Genomic DNA, 19280 nt, shown 5'->3' with positions numbered 1-19280 from the left:
AAGGCGTGGTGCATGGAACATCAACAATCAAAGAGACAGGCACTTTGGCCGTTGGTGCTTCCCTCGAAAAAACACGAAAAGCACTCTACAGCAAATACGAGGTAAATGACACAAATCAACGCAGCTCTTTGAGGTGTCCATCGAAGGAGACGTCTCGAGGGTGCTCTTTGTAGATAGGCTTTTCCAGTTTTCTCGTAGATGACGAGACATGCCTTTGCGTTCAAACAAGATCAGAGAGAATCAGGCGATTTGCATGCGGCAGAGGTCTTATCCAACTACAGACAATTTTGAGGCAACTCCCCTCCCAAATTTTCCTGGTATAGTCGAGGGCAATACGAGAGCTCCCGCCCCCGAGGCGCGGCGTGCAGTACAATTACGGAAAAAGAGTCGGAACGAATTGCAGCCAGAAGGCAAAGTGTGGCGTCGCGGTGAAGTACGCGATCGGCTCAGCCTATGCGGTGCGGCGCGAGCTCTGAGTTGTCGATAAGCACATACAATGGTTTGCAGCGCGTCACATGTTCCTCCTGGCAAGAGGATAGAGGTTTTTTCAGCCTTCCCGAGAAAAATTCAGAGAACTGGTGGCTCCTTGAAATGTTCGTCAGTTAGAATGTTCGAGGGAATTGTACAGTTGTAGGATTTTGAGGGAACACTGGAAAGTGTCTCTTTCTTGCGTGTCTGCCAGAATTAAAACGATCGCTGAACCGACAAAGAGCCGTTGCAAGGATCGTCGCTCCAGGGTGATTTTCCCAGCATCGCCTAGATAGAGTGGTGTCCGACGTAAATCAGCTGGGGCCTCAGGCGACAGCTAGAGAAAGGGTGCAGAAGTCAAACAAGAGAATGAAGACAAAAGTGAGCACCTTTCTTCCAAAGATGCCTAAATAACATTGTTTCGATGCACATGATATTGAGCGATGTTCAGCTCTGCAAATCATTACGGCCCATGCATATACATATATACTCATACGGAAAGATGGGGAATATGTATAGACCGCATTAACTGCGATTTTTGGTGTCTTAATGTAAACCCGGTTTCCTCTTGTCGGTAGCTTCGCCTCTCCCACGGTGTGTCCGAAGAGCCGTCAGCAATCATAAGCTGGTTGTCTGATCTGAATCTCATAGCTGGAGTCATATACAGTATCCTAGGGAATCTTCCAAACGGCTTTCGATTCGATGGAACTTTCGCACCCAGAACATTACATACCCGATGCGGGAGTCTGGTCACAGATCGCCCGTTCTCTTACCTGCAGCACGGCCGCTCGCTGCGGCCGCTGCACGAATTTGCCGACGCGATCGTAACACGACGCATGCTGGATGCGCAAAACAGAGCGGCAGAAAACACATGGTAACACTATCAAGGCAATCCTGGACGAAGAGTGGTGGAAAGAAATGCGACAACTCTCTCAATTCGCGGAACCTTCAGCGCTTGCCGCGTCAGCTCTTGAGCACCATACTACAAAAAGTGAAAGCTAAGGTGCAGTTGGTCATAGCGGTGTTAGTGCGGGAAGATTATGACTCTCCGCCATTCTCTTTGCAGTTGTGTCTAGATTTGGAGAACTACGCAACAGTAGACTATGCCAGCACTTACAAAGACAGGATCTAGCTCCTCGGGGATTGCAATGTCCTTTAGCTGCAAAAAAAACGACCCTCAAAAAAATTCGCGATTCTGTCATAAAGCACTGCCAATTGGGGCTTCCTTTGAAAATGTCCTGTTCCCCCTTTGCGCCCGCGTTTGCGCCCTTCCCGCTAAGATTCATGTGCCGAAGAGGTTGTACGCTTACATGTTTGATGGGAATGAAAAAGAACATGATGAAACGGTTCTCTTTGGTGCACAGCTTGAAGTGGATGTTCTGCAGGCAACCAGGAGGTAGGGAAACGACGCTTTTTTCTGCGAAATTGAAAAACCAGTGACACCGCACCTGGGTGCAGGCCACCTCCTTTTGCGTACGTTTCTGATCGAGGCAGTCCTGAGGTCCTTCGAGGTAGCTGCCATGCCATCAGCGGCTCCCCGAGAGCGGACAGTAGAATGCAGCGTTCCGACGATGCCATCGTAACGGAGCATGAACTCTGTGGGATCTCACTTGGAGGCGGAAATCCAGGTGATACTCGGCTTTAAGCTGCATGCCATTCCCTAGGTGAATCAAGGTTGCAGGGAGACCCGTCCGGTTGTCCTGCAGAAAAAGGTTCACAGAAACTCCGGTCATCCCGATGCCGCGGAGTCACCCTTGGGCTTGGCGGACTTAGAAGCGGAGACAAAGGACACAGTGTCTCCGTGTGTATACACGTTTGCATCTAGGAAGAGATAAGGACACGTATACGTATCTGTTTAGAGGACGCTACATAGATGTGCATGTGAAATATACACCGGTACCCCTGCATGCTCCGTATGGGGGGATGAACCGAAGGAGAACACCGTTCCTCGTTTCAAGGCCGGTATTAGTATCTCCTCCGCTACCTTTTTCTGCCACTCTTTATGCTTTAGGGGCTCCCATTCGGTTTTACACTAGTCAGACACCCGCGAGTCGTCCGATGGTCCGTCCTGAAAAAGTTTCCCGATTGTGTGTGCTTCCATCCTAGTCGCATGCTGTATTCACAGCTCACCGAATCATCGAAACGAACTGCTCGGAGAGAGAAATCTGTGACGATCTGCTCGAGGAGCTCTTGGTCGGTGAGCGGCTGTGTCGGAGCAAAGACAGTTGGTGGAGAACAACACCTGTGCATACTGTCTCCTCTGTGCGAAGTAACCGCGCTGATTGGGACAGATTGACTGTCACTGTATCTCTCAGAGAGGAAACGCTGCAGCCTAATTTTCCATGAAGAACCCGCCAGATATAGAAAGTGCTGCTGCTTCCACCCTGTATCCGGTGAACTCTTCGCAGAAAACGTGGCACTCTGATATTTGTAAAGGGGGCGTGAGGGAGGAGGAGCCCTCGTTCTCTTCCAGCTAACACAGAAGGGAGTATCTCTCTCAATAAGAGCAGCACGCGTCCGGCTAAAACACTGTAAGCCGGCTGTAAACTGCTTATTCTGCCCTGGTACGTTTGGAGGCCGTTCATCTTTCCTTCATTACGGGCTCCCGGATAGACGAGATGAAGATACATATCAGTGCTGATGTTCGCCGAAGCGAAAAAGCTGTCACCTCGCCCATCGACTTCCACTTGTTCGGCTGACATAAAGGGTATTTTTAAAGGTTACTCTCCCTTGATTTCTTAATGGCACTGACGAGAAGTGGTGACGCGGCTACCCATGGGGGGCGCTCGTGGTCAGCTAATTTTTTAGGGCGATGACTTCGGGTTGGAAACACAATCGGACTCCTTTCGAGTTTGCTAAGTCTTCTCTCAAGTCACCACGCGTGTCACCGGCAGATGTGCACGGATCTCTTTATTGATTTCCCTTTTTCGTGCCTCCTGGTTTATGAGGCAAGGGTGTATGACGTGGATACGACGCCGCAGCTTGCTTAAGGCGTGTGCTTTGTTCATCGAAGGACGGCGTTTGTTGTGGGCAAGGGTAGAGGAGGGGCTTACTCGTTTGGCATCCTGGAGCACGACGTTTTGTACATCAAAAGAAGGCGGTGATGCATCAGCGTTCCTGTGCGGTCTGTTGTTTCTGTCGGTCCTTGAGGCCGTTTGACAACCTTCATTTTCTTTTGGATGTATTTTCTTCGCCGCACGATCTTCTTCTTCCCTCGGATCTGTCTTGTGCCCAGAAGGGGAAGACGAAATTTCTTCGTGTTTTTCCTTTTCCCAGGATGGGTCCGGGGACGATGTGCCTCGACCCCCTGGGCGACGCGCAACGCACGTTCTCACCCCGGCCTTTGTGTTGGCTAACAAGGCAGCCTCGTACGGAGATTCCTTGCATCCCCGCGCGTACTCAGCGGGGCTGATAAAGTCTCCGTCTTTTGGCCCGCAGGCCATGGTGGTCAAACAACCCAGGCAGGCCACTATGGGAAAGAGGTAAGGTTCGACGCCGTCCGGTGTGCCGCTGGCGCTGGTGTCTTTGACGAGTGTGTTAGACCTCTCAGCCTCTGTCGAGTCTACGCATGGGTCCGCCATTCTGCCTTGGGCCTAAGGGTGTCATCTCTTTTTCAGTCAAGTGGAAATTGACAGAAAGAGCGCATGATTGGTCGGGGTCGCGCGTTCCTTGTTGCCATGCGACTGGCAATACATACACGCGGCCGGTGTGGCATCCGCAAAAGCGAACCCGCCACTCTCTGCCTTTTCTGACATGTCAACACGTCTTCTTTCCTTGCTTGACAATGCTTTCCTTTTGACGAAGTTCAAAGGCAATGGATATTCATTGATGGGGAAAAAGCAAAGCCCCTGCCCGTTCGTGTCCTGGAGAACGCGAGACATTACTGGGGCTGGAAATGCATGCGCATCGGGACCGGGTGTTCCGCGCATCTCTGTTGCAACTTGCATCTAGCGAGAATCACAAAATGATATTGCGAGGCAGAACAACCGTGTGCCAAGTATGCTCCGTCACGTTGCCCAATTTTTGACGCGACAGGTCAAGTGCTTCTCCAAAGAATTCGCGTTCTGTTCTCTGCGGCCGCAACTGGTGGTGTGTTCCGTTTCAGAAGGCTATGCCTTTTCCCGTAAGCGATTTTTGACGTACCAGCCTGCGCCGTACTCCGCAAGAGATTCTGTTTCAGTAATGCCCGGGCTCTCATGGCTTACTCTACTCGTTTATCCCCCTTGGGGTGGTATCGGATGTTGAAGAATCCGTTTCTCCACCTCGTGCGGACGGAGGCGCTCTCCCATGGACCGAGTTTCTGGTCGCGTTCTGCGGCGCCTGTGTCGCAGCCATTTTCTCTCGGGCGAAACTGCAGATCTATTGATGCCGCTGGGCATTGGTATGGCCTCAGGGGCTCCACATTGATTCAGGCAAGGAAGGATCACACACGCGAGCTTCGAACTCCCGCACATCCTGGAGGCTCACCGGGAGCCAATGGCAATCGCGTTGACAGCGCAGCACCCACTAGCCAGATCACGCTTTCTGTGGAACAGACTCCTAACCCACTGGCTCGGAAATTTGTGCTTGTAAACGGCCCTCGTTTAATTGCGGAGGCGTCTTCCGGCGCATCGAGGAGCTACACGCGACAACAGAGACAACGTGAGAGACATTGGAAAAGGTTTGATATCCGCTCCACTTTCGTGACACCATCGCAGAAACGCCACTCAATCAATCAGGTCGCCAGGCTGTAGCTTGCTTTGAACAAGCAATGCCTTACCTAAAAAGAGGCATGATCGATGTTCTCTCTGTGCGTGCAGAAGGAGCGTCACCCCTTGCTGACTGTTTATTCAAGGTGAGGCGGACGATCGGGAAGCGCTACAATTGTGGACGCGTTTTCTCCAGTTTGCTACAGCAGTGTGTTTCCGGCGAGCGTGGAAGGTGTGATGCAAACACTCTCTGTTCAGAGAGGACTGAATTCTGTATGCGGTAGCTGGGTGAACAAACTGGACAATCTCTGACTCCATTCAAGACTCTCGCATTTCGTGTGGAGACTCGGCTCTCTTTCTTTGACGTACATGTAGACCAGAGCGCGATCCTAGATCGAAACGTGACATGTACGGACCGTCACAATGTGACCGATCTTGACCCCGAACTGTACGGATGCATCCGAAGCAAAAGGCAGCATCATTGAAGATTGCTGGTGCATCCGTTGGCTATTATCCAACAGAGACTGAAGATGTTGTGGATGATCATCAGAGGAAATGGGACACCTTGCCGCACCACAGCGCGTACGCTGTCGTCGTTGTTCTGCGTTATGCAGATAGATGGGACGAGTTCGGTGCTAATCGCAGGAGACTATGTGACGGTGGTGAAGGCGAAGGATACTGACTGGGGCGACTTGGAAGAGCCGGTTAAGCGAAGCATTCTGGAGTAAGATGAGTGAAATGGCGGTTCTCAAGTTGTTCACACAGAGGAAGATCCGCTTTGGGTAGGGAAGCAACCCTAGGTATTGGAAAGTTGCAGGCATTGAGCTGGCGAGCTGCGCATGTCTGTTCATTCGAAAACATTGTCTCGATTGCGTGCCAGCAAATGGGATTCGTCTAGGGAAAACACTGCCCACCTCTCGCCCACAGGGGTAATCATGGGAGTCCTATTCGTGTCCTTGCTCCTGGCACATGGAGCCTCTCCCTGGTGTCTCGCGTGCTCCTGTCTACAGCCACTTGATGTCTGGGTTACCTGCTATCCAGCCAGTTGCATCTTCAGAGGAAATTTCCGTCCCAGAAGGCCGGCGACAGGAGCCGCAACAGCAGTCAAAACCTGACGAAGAGGAAGATTTGTCCGAAGCGATCAGAGAGCTGCTGCACATGCGAGCACGCCCCATGCTTCAGGCTGATGGAGGCGATCTTGAGATGATGCGGTTCGATGAAGAAACTGGCATTGTATGGGTGCATTTGAAAGGCAGCTGCGAGGGCTGTCCAAGTTCTCTTATCACCGTCAAAAGAGGAATGAAACAAATGCTACAATACTATATTCCAGAGGTACGGCGGAATTGACTGGTGGATGGATCGGAGTGCGCTACGGGGATACGTCGCTATCCGAGTGGCTTCCCGAGAAGAATAAAAGTGTAACAAATGTTTGAGGCTTCCGTCTGCAAATGTGTTGTGTCTCTTGGCTCAGGTCGAAGACGTGCGGCAATGCGACGAAAACGGCGATCCACTCGATGAGGAAGATGATTAAATCAGGAGCTTCACGGGGTTTCGGGATGAAGAGGAATAAATCCGGATTTTTATGGGGTGGCCAGCCACCAGCGCGTGAACTGCCCCTCAGTGTTCTGACGAATTTTTGACGCAACTGTGTTGCAGCACGACCCCTGCGGAGGGGCGAAACGGATTTCATAAACCATAGAACTCAAGTCTGGTACTCAAGGAGCGTGGACTTCACATTACATAATTAAAGTCATTTACCCGGAAGGGAACCACATGAGACCTCTCATATTACACGCGAAACAGGATCTGGGCGCTGCGTACCGTCATGGTGCTTCTTCACCAGGATGTGAAGCGTTTACTCTGTGACCACAACTGGGGGGACAATGCAACAGAAAACCGTCTCTTGAGAGGGGAAGCAGACGGATTTGCAAAAGACGACATACCATCCGAAACGGATTAGTGCATGAAAGGCAGTGACTGGCAAGCGTTTCACCTCGGACAGGGCCGTAGGGAATTATCGCTGTCAAACAGAGCAGTCAGTCGGACACTGATTTTTCACATCCCAATAAACCGTCCGGAAAGGCAACTGTATTCAGCCGTCCAGTCCTATATGCGGAAATTCGCGTTGTGCTTCAGCTACGATGGCTTCCTTCATTCGAACGCGTGACGCCTTCTCTTCCCACAGTTCGTAGTAGCTTTCCAGACGAGGCACCTGCAAGCAGTCGCGTCAGACACTCGTCTTTTGAGCAGAAACGGTGACTGTGTGTGCACCATCTAACGCCCGCTACGCTGAAGCGCTCAAACACTCACCAGTTTTTCGAACTCCAAGAGTTCTTCTTCGTTGAACCACATCAGGAGGTTGTCTTGGCTGCAGGATCGCATAGCAAAGAGAAGAAGACGCACTCCTCTTGCAAAGATGCTCCTCACCGGGACACCAACAACGGCAAGCATACCAGGCCCGAACGAAAAAAGAACAGTAGCATACAGAAGAAACTGTGACACAGCAAGCGTCATCGACGGGAAGTCTTGGGTAAAGAAACATACCTGTCGACGAAGCAGAGGACCGGCTCCAGATCGCCATCTTGGTCTCTCTTAGCATTGAAAACGAAGCATTTTTTGCCCGAAGGAAGCTGCAAGTGAACAGGCCACCCGTCACACCGGCACTAGGATGTTTCCAAGCGACTCCGTTGTATATGGAAAAGGGCGGGGTAAAATACTCTTTTCTTCTTAGCTGCACAACTGAGGGTCCTCGTCTTCCTGGTCAGCGAATACAGGTAACCAGCACCTCGCTGGATAGAGGAGGACGATCGAGGCAAAGAAAAGACAGGTCTGCAGAAGCATTCAAGCTAACTGGCTCTGTCCTGCCATGTCTTGCAGCCTCCCCACGGGTTGCCTAGGCATCGCTCAGACACTCACGAGTGAGGGGTCATTACTCTATTTGGAGCTCCCTACCCACTGGAATATGCAGGCTAAGAAAAACTTCGCGACGAATCAGAGCGCCAGTGGTGCGCTCATCGGGAAGTATCAACTACCACCAGTAGAAGAGGACAACCTGGTGGCCTCTACTCTATTACAGGACTATTTTTTGCCGAATCTTACTCTTATTCGTTTTGACCTGTCCTTCCGCGCCGGAGGCCAGTATAGAGTGCGCTTCTGAACGCAGATTGTTGCCGTAGACCCCCACGCTCCAACCGGCGCTATATTCTGCGTATACAGTCCCCCAGCCCTTTCACCGACGGATGGTTGCAACTGTGGGCCCTGTGGCAGTCCAATTGTAGCCAAACTAGTTTTAGACCGAAGCAGTAAGACCTCTGAAACAGTTCTTGGACAAGAAAAGCTGACGACACCGTTGGATATCTCCGTGAGCCTTGCGCCGGCTGAGTCGAGTCCGCGAAGGCCTGGTGAAATCAAGCCCCTCACGAGGAAAGACATTGCTGCACCGCGTCCTGTGTCATACACGCTCTGTGAAAAACGAATCTTCAGAACTTCCGACACCACGTATTCGGTGAAACAGGTATTTATGGGCAATACAGCTGGTGTGCCGACAGTCCACAACAGTGGTCAGTTCCGGTGGCAACTGCTGCCACGCGAAATTGACAGTGCTAGTCTCGCACACCAGCAACTCGGTGTTCATAGACTCTCCTCAGAAATATTGCGAAGAGAAAAGAATTTGCCTCAATTTGAGGCTTGAACACACGGCTTCGCAGTGTCGATTCCTGTAGCAGGCTTTCATTGCGCATGCTGCATGCGTCCACTGCCAGCGCGAGGCAGGTGAAAAAACAACGATTGTCCCGACACGCCTAAAGCTGTGAACATAATCCGAACACTCAATTACTTGCTTCAACACAGCTTTGCAATGCGATTCAGACTAGTGTCCGGAATTTTTTTCCGTATAAAAACAAGTTAAGACCATAAAACCCCGAAAAATACACCTTCCGGCGATAGTGGACGTGGCCTCGAGGAATCGCAGACGTATGGCGAGCGCTGGTGTCCGTACAGCACAGTTCCCCGTCGCCCAAGCTTCCAGGGTAAGGCATGGCCACGCGTAGCCGCCCGGTGTATGAGTATCCGCGTTACTGTCATTCCAGCAGAACTGATATGAAACATCACTGCTGATCACGCAGACGAGTACCACTGTAGAGTTGACCGGATTAGAGGAGGCCGAACCATAGTTGCAGTCTCAATGGCTTCTTCTCGCGGATCAGACATGGAGGCTCAAAGCCTCCTGGGAGGCGGCGAGCCTGCGTTGAGAAGCTGGAAAGAGAGAGGTGAGCAATGTGCAGCTGCCATTTCGTATCTGCCGGTGGACACATGCCGATGTCCGCAGTGTTCCCTGGACTTTCATGTGACAAGTCAGTCTTCCACTTTCGGCCCTGAATTTCCTCAACTAGAGCTCCGTGTTTGTAGGTCTATTCTGTGGATTACCACTGCACAGATCGTCATGTATGTTGTATCGTGCGTGTTATCGAAGAGCTATCAGGTCAGACTACACGCACAGTCAGTGCACATAGACACTTTGAAGAAACTGACACCCCTTTCAGCCGAATGAACAGACGCTCATGCTCCTCGGGGCCGCTTACGCACCAGCTTTCAGGTCCGTACACCCTTCGCTACTGTCTCACTGATCCTGGTCAGCATTGCTTCAGTCAGCAATCTACAGCTCTGGCGGGTTGTTACCCCGTTGTTCCTCCATGCGACAATTCTGCATTTAGTCCTTAACTTGGTCTTTATTCTGGTACGTCCTTCACTTCGTAGTGGCATGGCACGAGATGTCCACCTCCACTCGGTTCAGCATATCAGTCTCAGATTGGAGGAGCGCTACGGGACAAAGAAGTTCCTGGCAACCTACTTTTTCTCCGGTGAGTTTCCGAGGAAACATAAACATAGTGATGTGCCTACTTGTTGTCCAACAGCTATTGTCGGAAACCTACTGTCAATGTTGGTGCAGCCGTGGGCCTTGGTAAGCAATGCGGTTTAAGTGACGGACATAATTCAGATCAAGGCGATTACATGTGTTGTTTGCCAGTCGGTGGGCGCTAGCACTGCAGGTTTCGGTGAGACTGATCCTGCTGGAAACGAATGGGGGCGTCCATCACTACACATTCTGTAGGCGTCGTTGGCGGTCTGACGGCAGAGCTCAGTGCGGTCTGGGGCAAGCTCTCCGAAGAATTGAAGCAAATGTACTCCTTTGACGTTTGCCTTCTCGCTGTGTTGATATATTTTCTGTCGTTTGGGCGAACAGGTAACAGATTCATTGTTTGTCCATGGTTAAGCTTCTCTGCAGTTAATATACCTCTGTAGTGGACACGTACGGCCATCTGGGAGGGTTCTTGGCTGGCGTAGCTGTGGTATGCTACTATAATAAAGATGTAGAGGACTTACCCAAGTAAGGTAAGTAACTCCATAGGTCGCCGACGATCTCTTTAATGCAGTGGACATACAGGTGGTTCAACTTCATGTACTATGTATGCTCTGCTCTCTGCGCGGTTACGCTTGTTGTGTCACCCCTCGTTTTACTCCTACACTACCCGTACCGTGTGGTAAGTGTTGGCGCGACGCCAGGTTCTGTCCGCTTCCTCATACTTCACTGTCAGGCCTCGGCTGAGCTGTGACATTGTTCATATGTCCGGTCATCCTCTCGGTCACTATTGGATTGCCAGATCTAGGCGATCGAGCTACTCTGTACAACAGCATGGTTTTGAAATGCTACTGCTGTCGATGCGGGAGGACAATCGTTCATGTCGACTCACTGATCGTGTCTCAGAGTGGTTGTACAGAATAGGCATGTAGTTGGTGCTCTGGTGCCTTCTCGTGGCACGGGGCCCTGTCTCTGAACCCGTAGGGAGTGCTTTCAGAGACATATTTCCCCCAAAGTAACATTCAGCACACGCAGCCAACTACGAACTGCTCTCCAAGCGAACCTCTCTAAGCCAGAGGAGCCTTCGCACGTGGGGGCACCGCTGTGGGTTCACTCAAAACGCTATGACACTTCTTGTACCAGTTTGATACGATTCGCTGGCCCCGATCCCATTTGATTTGCGTGAACAGTCATTCGTCGCACATTACGACTGTTGGTTCTAGCCTCCTTGAGTAGACACGCGCATGCCCTCTACAACCGACAATGGCGCGAAAACGTATTCTCTTGGCAGCTATACAGGCGCCGAACTCTCACTTCACACGTTCGCTCGGCCCTTGTCCGCTGGGCATCTGGTGCCTCGCATGAACGCCGAAGTGACATCAGGCGGTTGTGCAACACAGGTAATCGATGGACAAGTGGAAGCGAACCTCAGAATCGTATGTCACAAACTTGCTGAAGACTGGAGAAAGCCCCAATAATCGGTTAGTATGTCTGATGTCCCTGAGAATCGGCAGGGCAGCTAGAACTGCAAATAGCAGTAGGAATACCTCAATTGAACTGCAGCCGTTTTTGGGTCAACGTAATTTTTTTTATTGTTCGAACCACCATCCTGGGGAGAAGGGGGTGTCACAACACAAAACGCACGTCTTTGCAATGTCCACAAAGGACTCCAGTAGGAAAACTTGAGAACTTACCGGAGAGAGCATTCACTTAGAGAAGACTACGCAGACAGCCTACGGGAGCAGATCACGGCGAGTATTGAGCCATAGAAGTGTACCGCGGCGCAAAATCGGTCCGATTTCCAGTTGACAAAGATTTGCAAGACGCAGTGATGTTGAGGCTCGGAGTGGCAGTGCATCTGGATGTGTTGCTAAAGTGTTGGAACGCTGCACGCGTATTCGAGTGTAAGGGCCCCTATGTTTAAACGCCGTTGATTTCTACTTAGTGCAACCCCTCTGCTTCTCGCCGCTGAAGCCACCAACTGTTGCCACCTCACATCGGATGTGAAACCACAGAGCCCCTACAGCTGCATCCGCTGGTCGGAGTGACTCTCGCCTGACTTCTTAATCGATCTCATATACAAAGCGACACTCGAGCACCATGAAATGACTAATCCTATCTGACTCGTCAGTCTACCGTTAAAGATAGTCCCCTCTGGCAAATCATATGGATGTGCTTCCTGTGGAGCGAGTTTCCTGAGAGGGGTTGAACTGAAGAGACGCATCAGCGTTCAATCGAAGAGGTCCGTCGCACGTCGAACCCATTACAGTTGCAGTCGAAAACAGCATTTTGGTTTCCTTGTGGAATGTCAACGACTGATTAAGTCACCGAAATGACATTTTTTCCGAGACATGGTGCAGTAACGAATTCTCTGACTTTTTTTGCTGAGGTCGCAACAGCTGGTGGCTGACAGTCAAGCCCTAGTCAGCGAGACATCCATGGGTAACATCGTTAAGCAGCGCGCGCCTGCCATAATCAGCTCCGGTTGCGTATCCGGCTCTGTGATGTCTGCAGAAGGTGACGGAAAAAGTTGGTGTCGTTTTTGATGGATCGAACTTTTCCGCGGCCGTCCATCGACTTGCCGCTACATTTTCCTGTCGCGGCACCCACGGCTTCTTTACCCCGTAGTTACATTTGTTGTCTGTGTGCGCACTAAGTTTTCTTGGTGAGCGTTTTCTAGTCGTCCATTCCGAGGCTCAACCCGCATCGATTAGAGGTGCGGTTCAGTCCCTCAGCAGCAACTTAACATCTGGTTGCCATTAAGGCTGAACGCCCTGGAGGTCACCGCGACGCTAGCTCGTGGGACACTGTTTTTCTTAGCAGTGTTCTCGGCTTGGTGAAACTGTCGAACCAACGTGCACTGAGGAGGTCACGTGCAGAGGTTGTCTCATCTGGAGCGTTTTACGGCGCAGGCAGGGTCTCCCGTATGGAGTTGGCCAGAACTTACGCGAGCGACATAGATGACAGCGCAGAGACATTTTCCCCATCGTACGAGGAATCTGCGTGGCCGACGTCCATGCAGATAACTGATGACGACTTATCGAAAGTTAAACGCTTTCTTCTTTTTCATCTTCGTACGTCTGCCGACAGTGCGTTCTAGTGTCACCCCGATATGACGGCAGCGGACAAGCACACGCAGCTCACTTTACAAAATATTGTATTGCGGCGCTGCATTTCATCCGACCAGGAACAACTCCTGCGTTTTCACGCCCAACAGTCACCCAGTAGTCTCCTCGGCTCTGCTAGGTCATCTTTGCATGCTGGGTCAACCCTTCTTGCTTCGCCCTGTCAATCTCCGTACTGCATTCTCGTGAAGTTCTGTGACAGAGGCGGTTCAAGACGTCAACGCGTTGTGCTTGCAGGGCTTCACGAGACTCTTCCGATACACCGTACTGGAAGTTCAGCACCTGATACGAGGTTCTCTCGTGCCGCATCTCGCTGGTCTGGAACTATTCTTCCGGTGGGGTCACCTGCACTGTGTAGTTCGACTGCTGACCAAGTATACGACCTCTCTTGTGGAGCCACTGTTGCTAAATGTACACTTGTCCGTCCCAGCCTGTCAAGAGCGAGCGGTTCACTTTCAGATCGTCGAGCATCTAGCGCGGAGTGGCCCATTTCCTGTCGAAGGCCATCTAGTAGCACACCCCGAAGGCGACCTTCTCGTGACCGCGAGGACGCCGATGCCCCTCGAGAGAAGCGGTCACTATCCGGGGTACCGCAAACGCGCTCCCGCTCTTCGTGCTCTCTCTCACCACGGGGTGTTCGCATGGAGGGATACTCGGCGACCCGGGACTCAGTAGTCCTTGCGTCTGCTGTGCCGTATGGCTCTGACCCTTGTGCTCCTATCAGTGGTGCTCCGGAGATGCTGGTCATGCCTCCAGTCATGGTAACGCCGTCGCAAGGTGTAGAGACGGACGTTTTGTCGTCGAGGGGGCACTCACCGAGGCAAGATTTGACTCATCAGACGGACTACGTGTGGTCCTGGGAGCGGCAGCAGCCGCCACCAGAACCTGTAGAGGAGCCGATTCTGCGCAGGGATATCTCGCCCGGTGCTGCAACACTACTTTCCCTCGCGCACCCCTGTGTAAGCCCTGCGCCAGCGGCGGGGGCACCAGGAACGGCAGCGCCTGCTGCACTGGGGTCGGGCCGCTCTGGAACTGGACAAGGGAGCGTGCTGACGAATATACGGGCCATGTGTGAGTCTATTGAGCTAGCTCGCGCACTCGCAAGCTTTTACTATGGTTCGGATAAGCCACTGGTAAAATCTTCCTTTCACCGGCATCCGGAGGTTGCCAGTGTACTAGAAGATCTTCGAAAGATGAAGACAGTGCTCGTTGATTCGGTTGAAAGACTTCAAGTACAGGAGTTGGAGGAAGCCTTGCAGGTCGCGTGCATGCGAAGCCTGGAGGAGGAGGCAAATGCGGGAGGGGAAGCTGAGGCTGCAGAGCTTGCATTGCGCCAGCAGTTAGCTGCCAACAAAGAAAGCGAGGGCAGCTCTTCGGCCTTGGCAGGCGCTGGTGCCTTTGTGGCAGAGACTGCTGCAAAGGTGGGCGATTGCATCCGTCAGGCAGCATCGGACCTTCTGGGTGTGGACAAGAGATCCAAGGGACAAAAGCTCTTGTCAAGCGGAAGCGAAAAGGATTCACTGGCATCGGCACGAAGCAAGAACCATAGTGGCCTCTCCGGGGAGCGTTTGACCAGCAGGCTCAGCTCCAGTTCGTCCACCACCACCGATTCTTCACTGGGAAGTACGAAAGGTCGGCTTACCACGCCATTCAAGTCACTATCAAGATGCTTCGGTTCCAGTGCGGCTGCACGCACAGAGGAAACTGTTGGCGTGTTAGAGGCAATAGATGAGCGCAGTGAAAACGGCACAGGACTGCCTAGTCAGAACGCTGGCAGCCGGATAGGCTCCGTTCACCTACGGACGTCCACGGCCAATCGCAACGGCCGGCGGGGGTTGGGAAGGCAACAGCAGTTTCGTACGACCCCGAGACGTCTCGGCCGACGGGTACACACGTTGGAAGGGGGCAAGGCCGGGATTGCCGAAACTGATCCTGAGTCCGCATCATTCACTGCCCTGACTCCGGATCAGTCGATACCAGAGGCCATTCCAGAGCTTGCCAACACAAGCTCATTATTGGGGAGAATTCGGCGAGGTAGATCCATGCCGGAAACAGTGTCGCGGACATTGGCGAGCGGGAAAGAAGGTTCTGTCCCATCTCCGATATTTGTTGCGCCGGCAGTCTACGAAGCCAGTCAACCGTCAACCCACAAACCCCCGCGCTGGCGAAGATGGGGGAGGCGTTGGTCTCATTCGGGTGCTCGAACGGAAGGTATTGCTGGAGCGGCGAAGGCGTTTCAAGACTTCCGAACCTTGGAGGCTGCAAGACAGTTAGGAACTGAGCTAGCTGTGACTGCTGCGGGAGAAGCAACTGCTGCAGTCTCTCGTGCGACACAAGACACTGACAGTCAGGCACACGGCTGGTCTTTCCGGTGGGGTAGCCGCCGCAGGAGTTCCTATCGCCCAAGCTCGACGCCAGCTAGGGGTGGTGGAGTCATCACAACAGCGCCTTCCTCGGGGAGCGAATCAGGTCAATATGTCTCCACCGCGACAGGTCAGTGGCTTTCTCAGCCTTCTGCGGTACTAATTGATGACGAATCTGGAATCGGTGAACATGTAGCAAGGCGCATGTCGAGTGGATCGTGGGTCCATCCGGTTGCTCCTACGACTGCCCGAAACATCTCTCGTCGGCAGTCTCCCGCGTCGAGGAGGGCGCCATCAGGACAAATGGAACTGGTCTTGCTTCACCAGATTCCAGATCGCCCTCCTTTAGCATCGAGTGCGCAGCGGTGCACTGCTCCTGCAAAAGGAACGACAGGAAGTCGGCCCAGCACCTCTGGCGGTGGCCAGCAAACTGCGAGGCGTCGTCGAAACAGATGGCTTCCTTTCAGACTTCGCAAAGGACATAGGAGGTCTAGAGCTGTGGGTGACAGCGCAGCAGCTGTCCCGGATGGCGGGCAGGAAACGCGAGGGTTCAAAGATCAAATGGAGCCGTGTACCACCGAGAGCACGCAGAATGCAACGAGAACCACCTTCCAACGTGCCGGTGCAGGGAAAGGGAGGAATGACGAGGCAATCCTGGCGGTGCCGAAAAATCGCAAAGCCGAGAGCTGGTTCAGACACGCGTTGTCTGGGTCATCGAAACGACGAGGTAAGTGTGCGCGAGATCTACACGCCGATCATGATAGAAATAATCATGCCGAATCGCGAGTATCATCTCTAACGATGCCAGAAGAAACGAATTCAGCGGTTCGTACAAGCAGCTTGCCGAGTCGTCGGAGTGTGACCAGCAGGAGCCATGCGGCGGAAGAGGAGGAACGAGAACGTCTCAGCGACTTGTGTAGCGGGAGTGAGACGCCGACGCTAATCAGTGCTGATTCTGCCTCGTCGGCAAATGGGCCGCTGCGCGAGATGTGGTTGTCCCGAAAGCTTTCAAGATTCCGTTCTAGGAAAGGAGGGAAGATCCGTAGTCCCTCTCGAGGCGGCCGCCTGCCTCGTGCAAGTGAAACGTCGGAGGATGCCAGAGGCACGGCAGACGACAGCACAAGAGAACCGGATCTTCGGGCGAATAGTCTTCTCACGGGTGAACTCAGTTTAGATGTTGCTGATGCTAAGGGCTCTCCACCCTTGGCTTCACAATGTGTGGAAGACGGTGGAAATAACGGCAGCGACGTAATCGATGTAGAAGTAGGAACTGATGCCGAAACAGTTCAGGATGAATTGGTTTTGAGAAGGCTTGCTTAAATAAATAAAAAGCTGGAGCTCACGCAGAGAGTGGTGTACGACCGTTTCACTCGATGCTCATCGCGGTAAGCATGTAATGCAAGTGTGACGTGGTCTGCACACCGCTTTGCTCGCTTCAGTTGGGTGTAGGGGTTCGACTTCACACAGCCTTGACATTCACTTTGTGTGTAGGGTTACTGTCTTGGAAGAACGCTACTTCCGCTGTGTAGACGGGGACAGGGGTTTCCCGGAAGGTATGTCAAGGATAGATGTATCGGGCATGAATTGCTTGGTTGAGCTTTGTTCGTACGCTGTCCCTTCAGTTTTTTCGCTGGGTGTAAAGTATAGACGGGCTACAAAAGAGAGTGTAGAGGGGTGAGACCATTCTTTTGAAAGAAATAGTCCTTTTCATTGTACGGGAGGAAGCCGTATCCTGAGAGGTGTAGCCTGGTGTAGGGAGTCATCTCAATTCGCTCTGTGTACCCACCCATTCTCAGCGGGTCGGTTTCTGTAGAGTTGAGACAGAACATATGGAACAACAATCCAAGGACCCACCCTGTCGTTACTTCCCGGTCGTTGACGGTTGAAGTAAGCGACAAGCAAAGAGAGTTTTAGGCTCATCGTTGAGTGGACTGGCTGCATGTTGTGTACTCTCGGTGAGCTCCAGGGGACAGCTGGATAGTATGCTCAACACGCAATAGACGTTACATTCCTTGCGTGATGTACCTATTATCTTAAATCCATCCTTTGTATGGGTACGCACATTCATCACCTTTGGGATTTGGATTTCGTGGGAACTCGATCCTCGGTGTTTTGCGTATTACCGCGTTATGGGAGAAACGCGTGGGAACGCAATCTGGAAGTCAGGACACGCGAGACGACTGAACAGGAGATTCCCGGAAGCGGCAACTCCCGCCGACTCACTGTGAGGCAAACGGGCACGACGCTCACATTGTGTCAAGATTTCTTATGGTGTCTTGAGAGTAGTCAGATGCCAGCATCGCGCACTTGGGTATTTGTTTGCTGTTACGCAGAAGCGTTCGTGGGCATTTGATGCCGCCTCTGTTGCCATAGGCGTCGTACCGCTTGCAGTGGAGGCACCGGCAGGAGTGCCCGCATGTCATGGAATAGTACTTACATCTGCGAAAGCTGAAGATAGTATTGGACTGCCACGAGTGTGAACTCAAGTCACAAGCAATTCTTCACGCCAAAAGCAGTGTCAAATGCTGCACTGGGACCGGGTGCGAAATGCCTCTACTACGAGTCCGATGACTCCGTTTAAACACACACGAATCGCGCGAAGGGAGATGCTCGGTCCAGCCAGATAGTTTATAGCGGTTCCCGGTATTCGTCCATCTCAAGGGCGTAATGTCAAATACCAGATTCTACTGTCTTCAAAGGTTCGTTTCCTTTAGACGGCATACACCACTGGACCTTGCGCTATGAATTTGCACGTATTCGGGAGGGTCAGGGGGTTATGCGCGTACTCAACACTCCGTCCTGAGCCACTGTGCTCTGCATCTCTACAGAGAAGTGTGGGTTCTCCAGCAATATCGCAACGTTTAAACTAGAAAAATCATTCCAGTTTAGCAACCGGTTTCCAAATCGCTGTGTGTAGACAGCCGGGTTTCCTCACCGTCCCCCCAGCCTGCTTATGTCAATCCAGCGGCCGTGTCGGGCGGCGAGGCCACGGCCCCCTCACCGCTTACGAGGAACGCTTTGTGATGTAGGGATGGAGAGAAGAGTTACTTTGAGGCCAGCTTCCGTTTCCTCGAAAAGTTGGAAAAAACAAGTACTACGCCGCATTTCCCCGGAAATGTGACGACTGCAAAACGCGCTGGTTGTCTTGCAGCGGTTGCGTCTGCCCCACCTTTTCTGCTGTCTAGCTGGTACGCGTGAGAGGGGGGGCCCGGTGACTCGCGACAGAAGAGGGTTTCAAATCGGGTTGTTTGTGCGAAGTTTGCACAAATTACAACCTTTACGACTTGTTGGCGCTGCATTTGAAAAAGCGACTCATTGGCGGAGGCGAAATGAAACAGGGAGGGAAGAGGCTCATGCCGATGTCATCCAAAACTGAACGGGTGCTTCGTTACCAGACTGCAGTGTTGTCGATGACAATCGGACCACCACGACCATCACCACGCCGGCCACCCTCCAGAAATCTTTCCCGTCCTTTGCCGTGTTGTTCAAGCACACGCTGTTTCCACGAAAAGGGACCCGGTTCGCGCCTGAGCGTGTGTTTGTCACGTTTCTTGTCCCTTCATCCTCAGCGTGGTGTATCCTGATGCTGAATAGAAAACCCTTTGGCTCGGGCGTCTTTATGGCGTCCACCCCGGAGCCTGATTCTCCTTTCTACTGCGGAGGCCCCACCCTCCACAGCGAACCGAAGCGATAGCCGGTCGTTTTTTTTTTTCACGTCTTCCTCTTTCTCGTCCGTTTTGGTCCTATCGCATCGTCCTAGGCTTCTGAGAAGAAAATG

The 19280-nt window shown here is 52.3% G+C and overlaps 5 protein-coding genes across 5 annotated transcripts; 3 read left to right on the top strand and 2 right to left on the bottom strand.

Annotated features, from left to right (window-relative positions):
* Positions 1-1193: 1193 nt before the first annotated feature.
* NCLIV_013040 (hypothetical protein) lies at positions 1194-4049 on the bottom strand (the record flags this gene model as incomplete). The annotated part of the gene is made up of 6 exons (XM_003881495.1): positions 1194-1307; positions 1586-1627; positions 1779-1847; positions 2079-2168; positions 2599-2673; positions 3804-4049. 6 exons carry the CDS (start codon positions 4047-4049, stop codon positions 1194-1196), a joined length of 636 nt encoding a protein of 211 aa, XP_003881544.1.
* A 1169-nt stretch (positions 4050-5218) lies between these two features.
* On the top strand, positions 5219-6687 carry NCLIV_013030 (Nitrogen-fixing NifU, C-terminal, related; the record flags this gene model as incomplete). Its single annotated transcript, XM_003881494.1, has 4 exons — positions 5219-5302; positions 5771-5880; positions 6167-6488; positions 6628-6687. The coding sequence occupies 4 exons, from the start codon at positions 5219-5221 to the stop codon at positions 6685-6687; spliced, it is 576 nt and encodes a 191-aa protein (XP_003881543.1).
* A 561-nt stretch (positions 6688-7248) lies between these two features.
* On the bottom strand, positions 7249-8588 carry NCLIV_013020 (hypothetical protein; the record flags this gene model as incomplete). The annotated part of the gene is made up of 4 exons (XM_003881493.1): positions 7249-7368; positions 7467-7524; positions 7701-7786; positions 8256-8588. The coding sequence occupies 4 exons, from the start codon at positions 8586-8588 to the stop codon at positions 7249-7251; spliced, it is 597 nt and encodes a 198-aa protein (XP_003881542.1).
* Positions 8589-9339: 751 nt separating this feature from the next.
* Positions 9340-10768, top strand: NCLIV_013010 (Rhomboid family 1 (Predicted), related; the record flags this gene model as incomplete). Its single annotated transcript, XM_003881492.1, has 12 exons — positions 9340-9424; positions 9484-9508; positions 9564-9636; positions 9698-9750; positions 9807-9891; positions 9949-10015; positions 10070-10116; positions 10183-10210; positions 10267-10398; positions 10458-10542; positions 10600-10696; positions 10751-10768. 12 exons carry the CDS (start codon positions 9340-9342, stop codon positions 10766-10768), a joined length of 795 nt encoding a protein of 264 aa, XP_003881541.1.
* A 2358-nt stretch (positions 10769-13126) lies between these two features.
* Positions 13127-16822, top strand: NCLIV_013000 (conserved hypothetical protein; the record flags this gene model as incomplete). Its single annotated transcript, XM_003881491.1, has 1 exon — positions 13127-16822. The coding sequence occupies one exon, from the start codon at positions 13127-13129 to the stop codon at positions 16820-16822; it is 3696 nt and encodes a 1231-aa protein (XP_003881540.1).
* Between the last annotated feature and the right edge of the window lie 2458 nt (positions 16823-19280).

The sequence above is a fragment of the Neospora caninum genome, chromosome V (assembly GCF_000208865.1).
Source record: "Neospora caninum Liverpool complete genome, chromosome V".
NCBI lineage: Eukaryota > Apicomplexa > Conoidasida > Eucoccidiorida > Sarcocystidae > Neospora > Neospora caninum.
The sequence above is the reverse complement of the archived record's forward strand: the minus strand, read 5'-3'. Positions and strand labels throughout refer to the sequence as shown.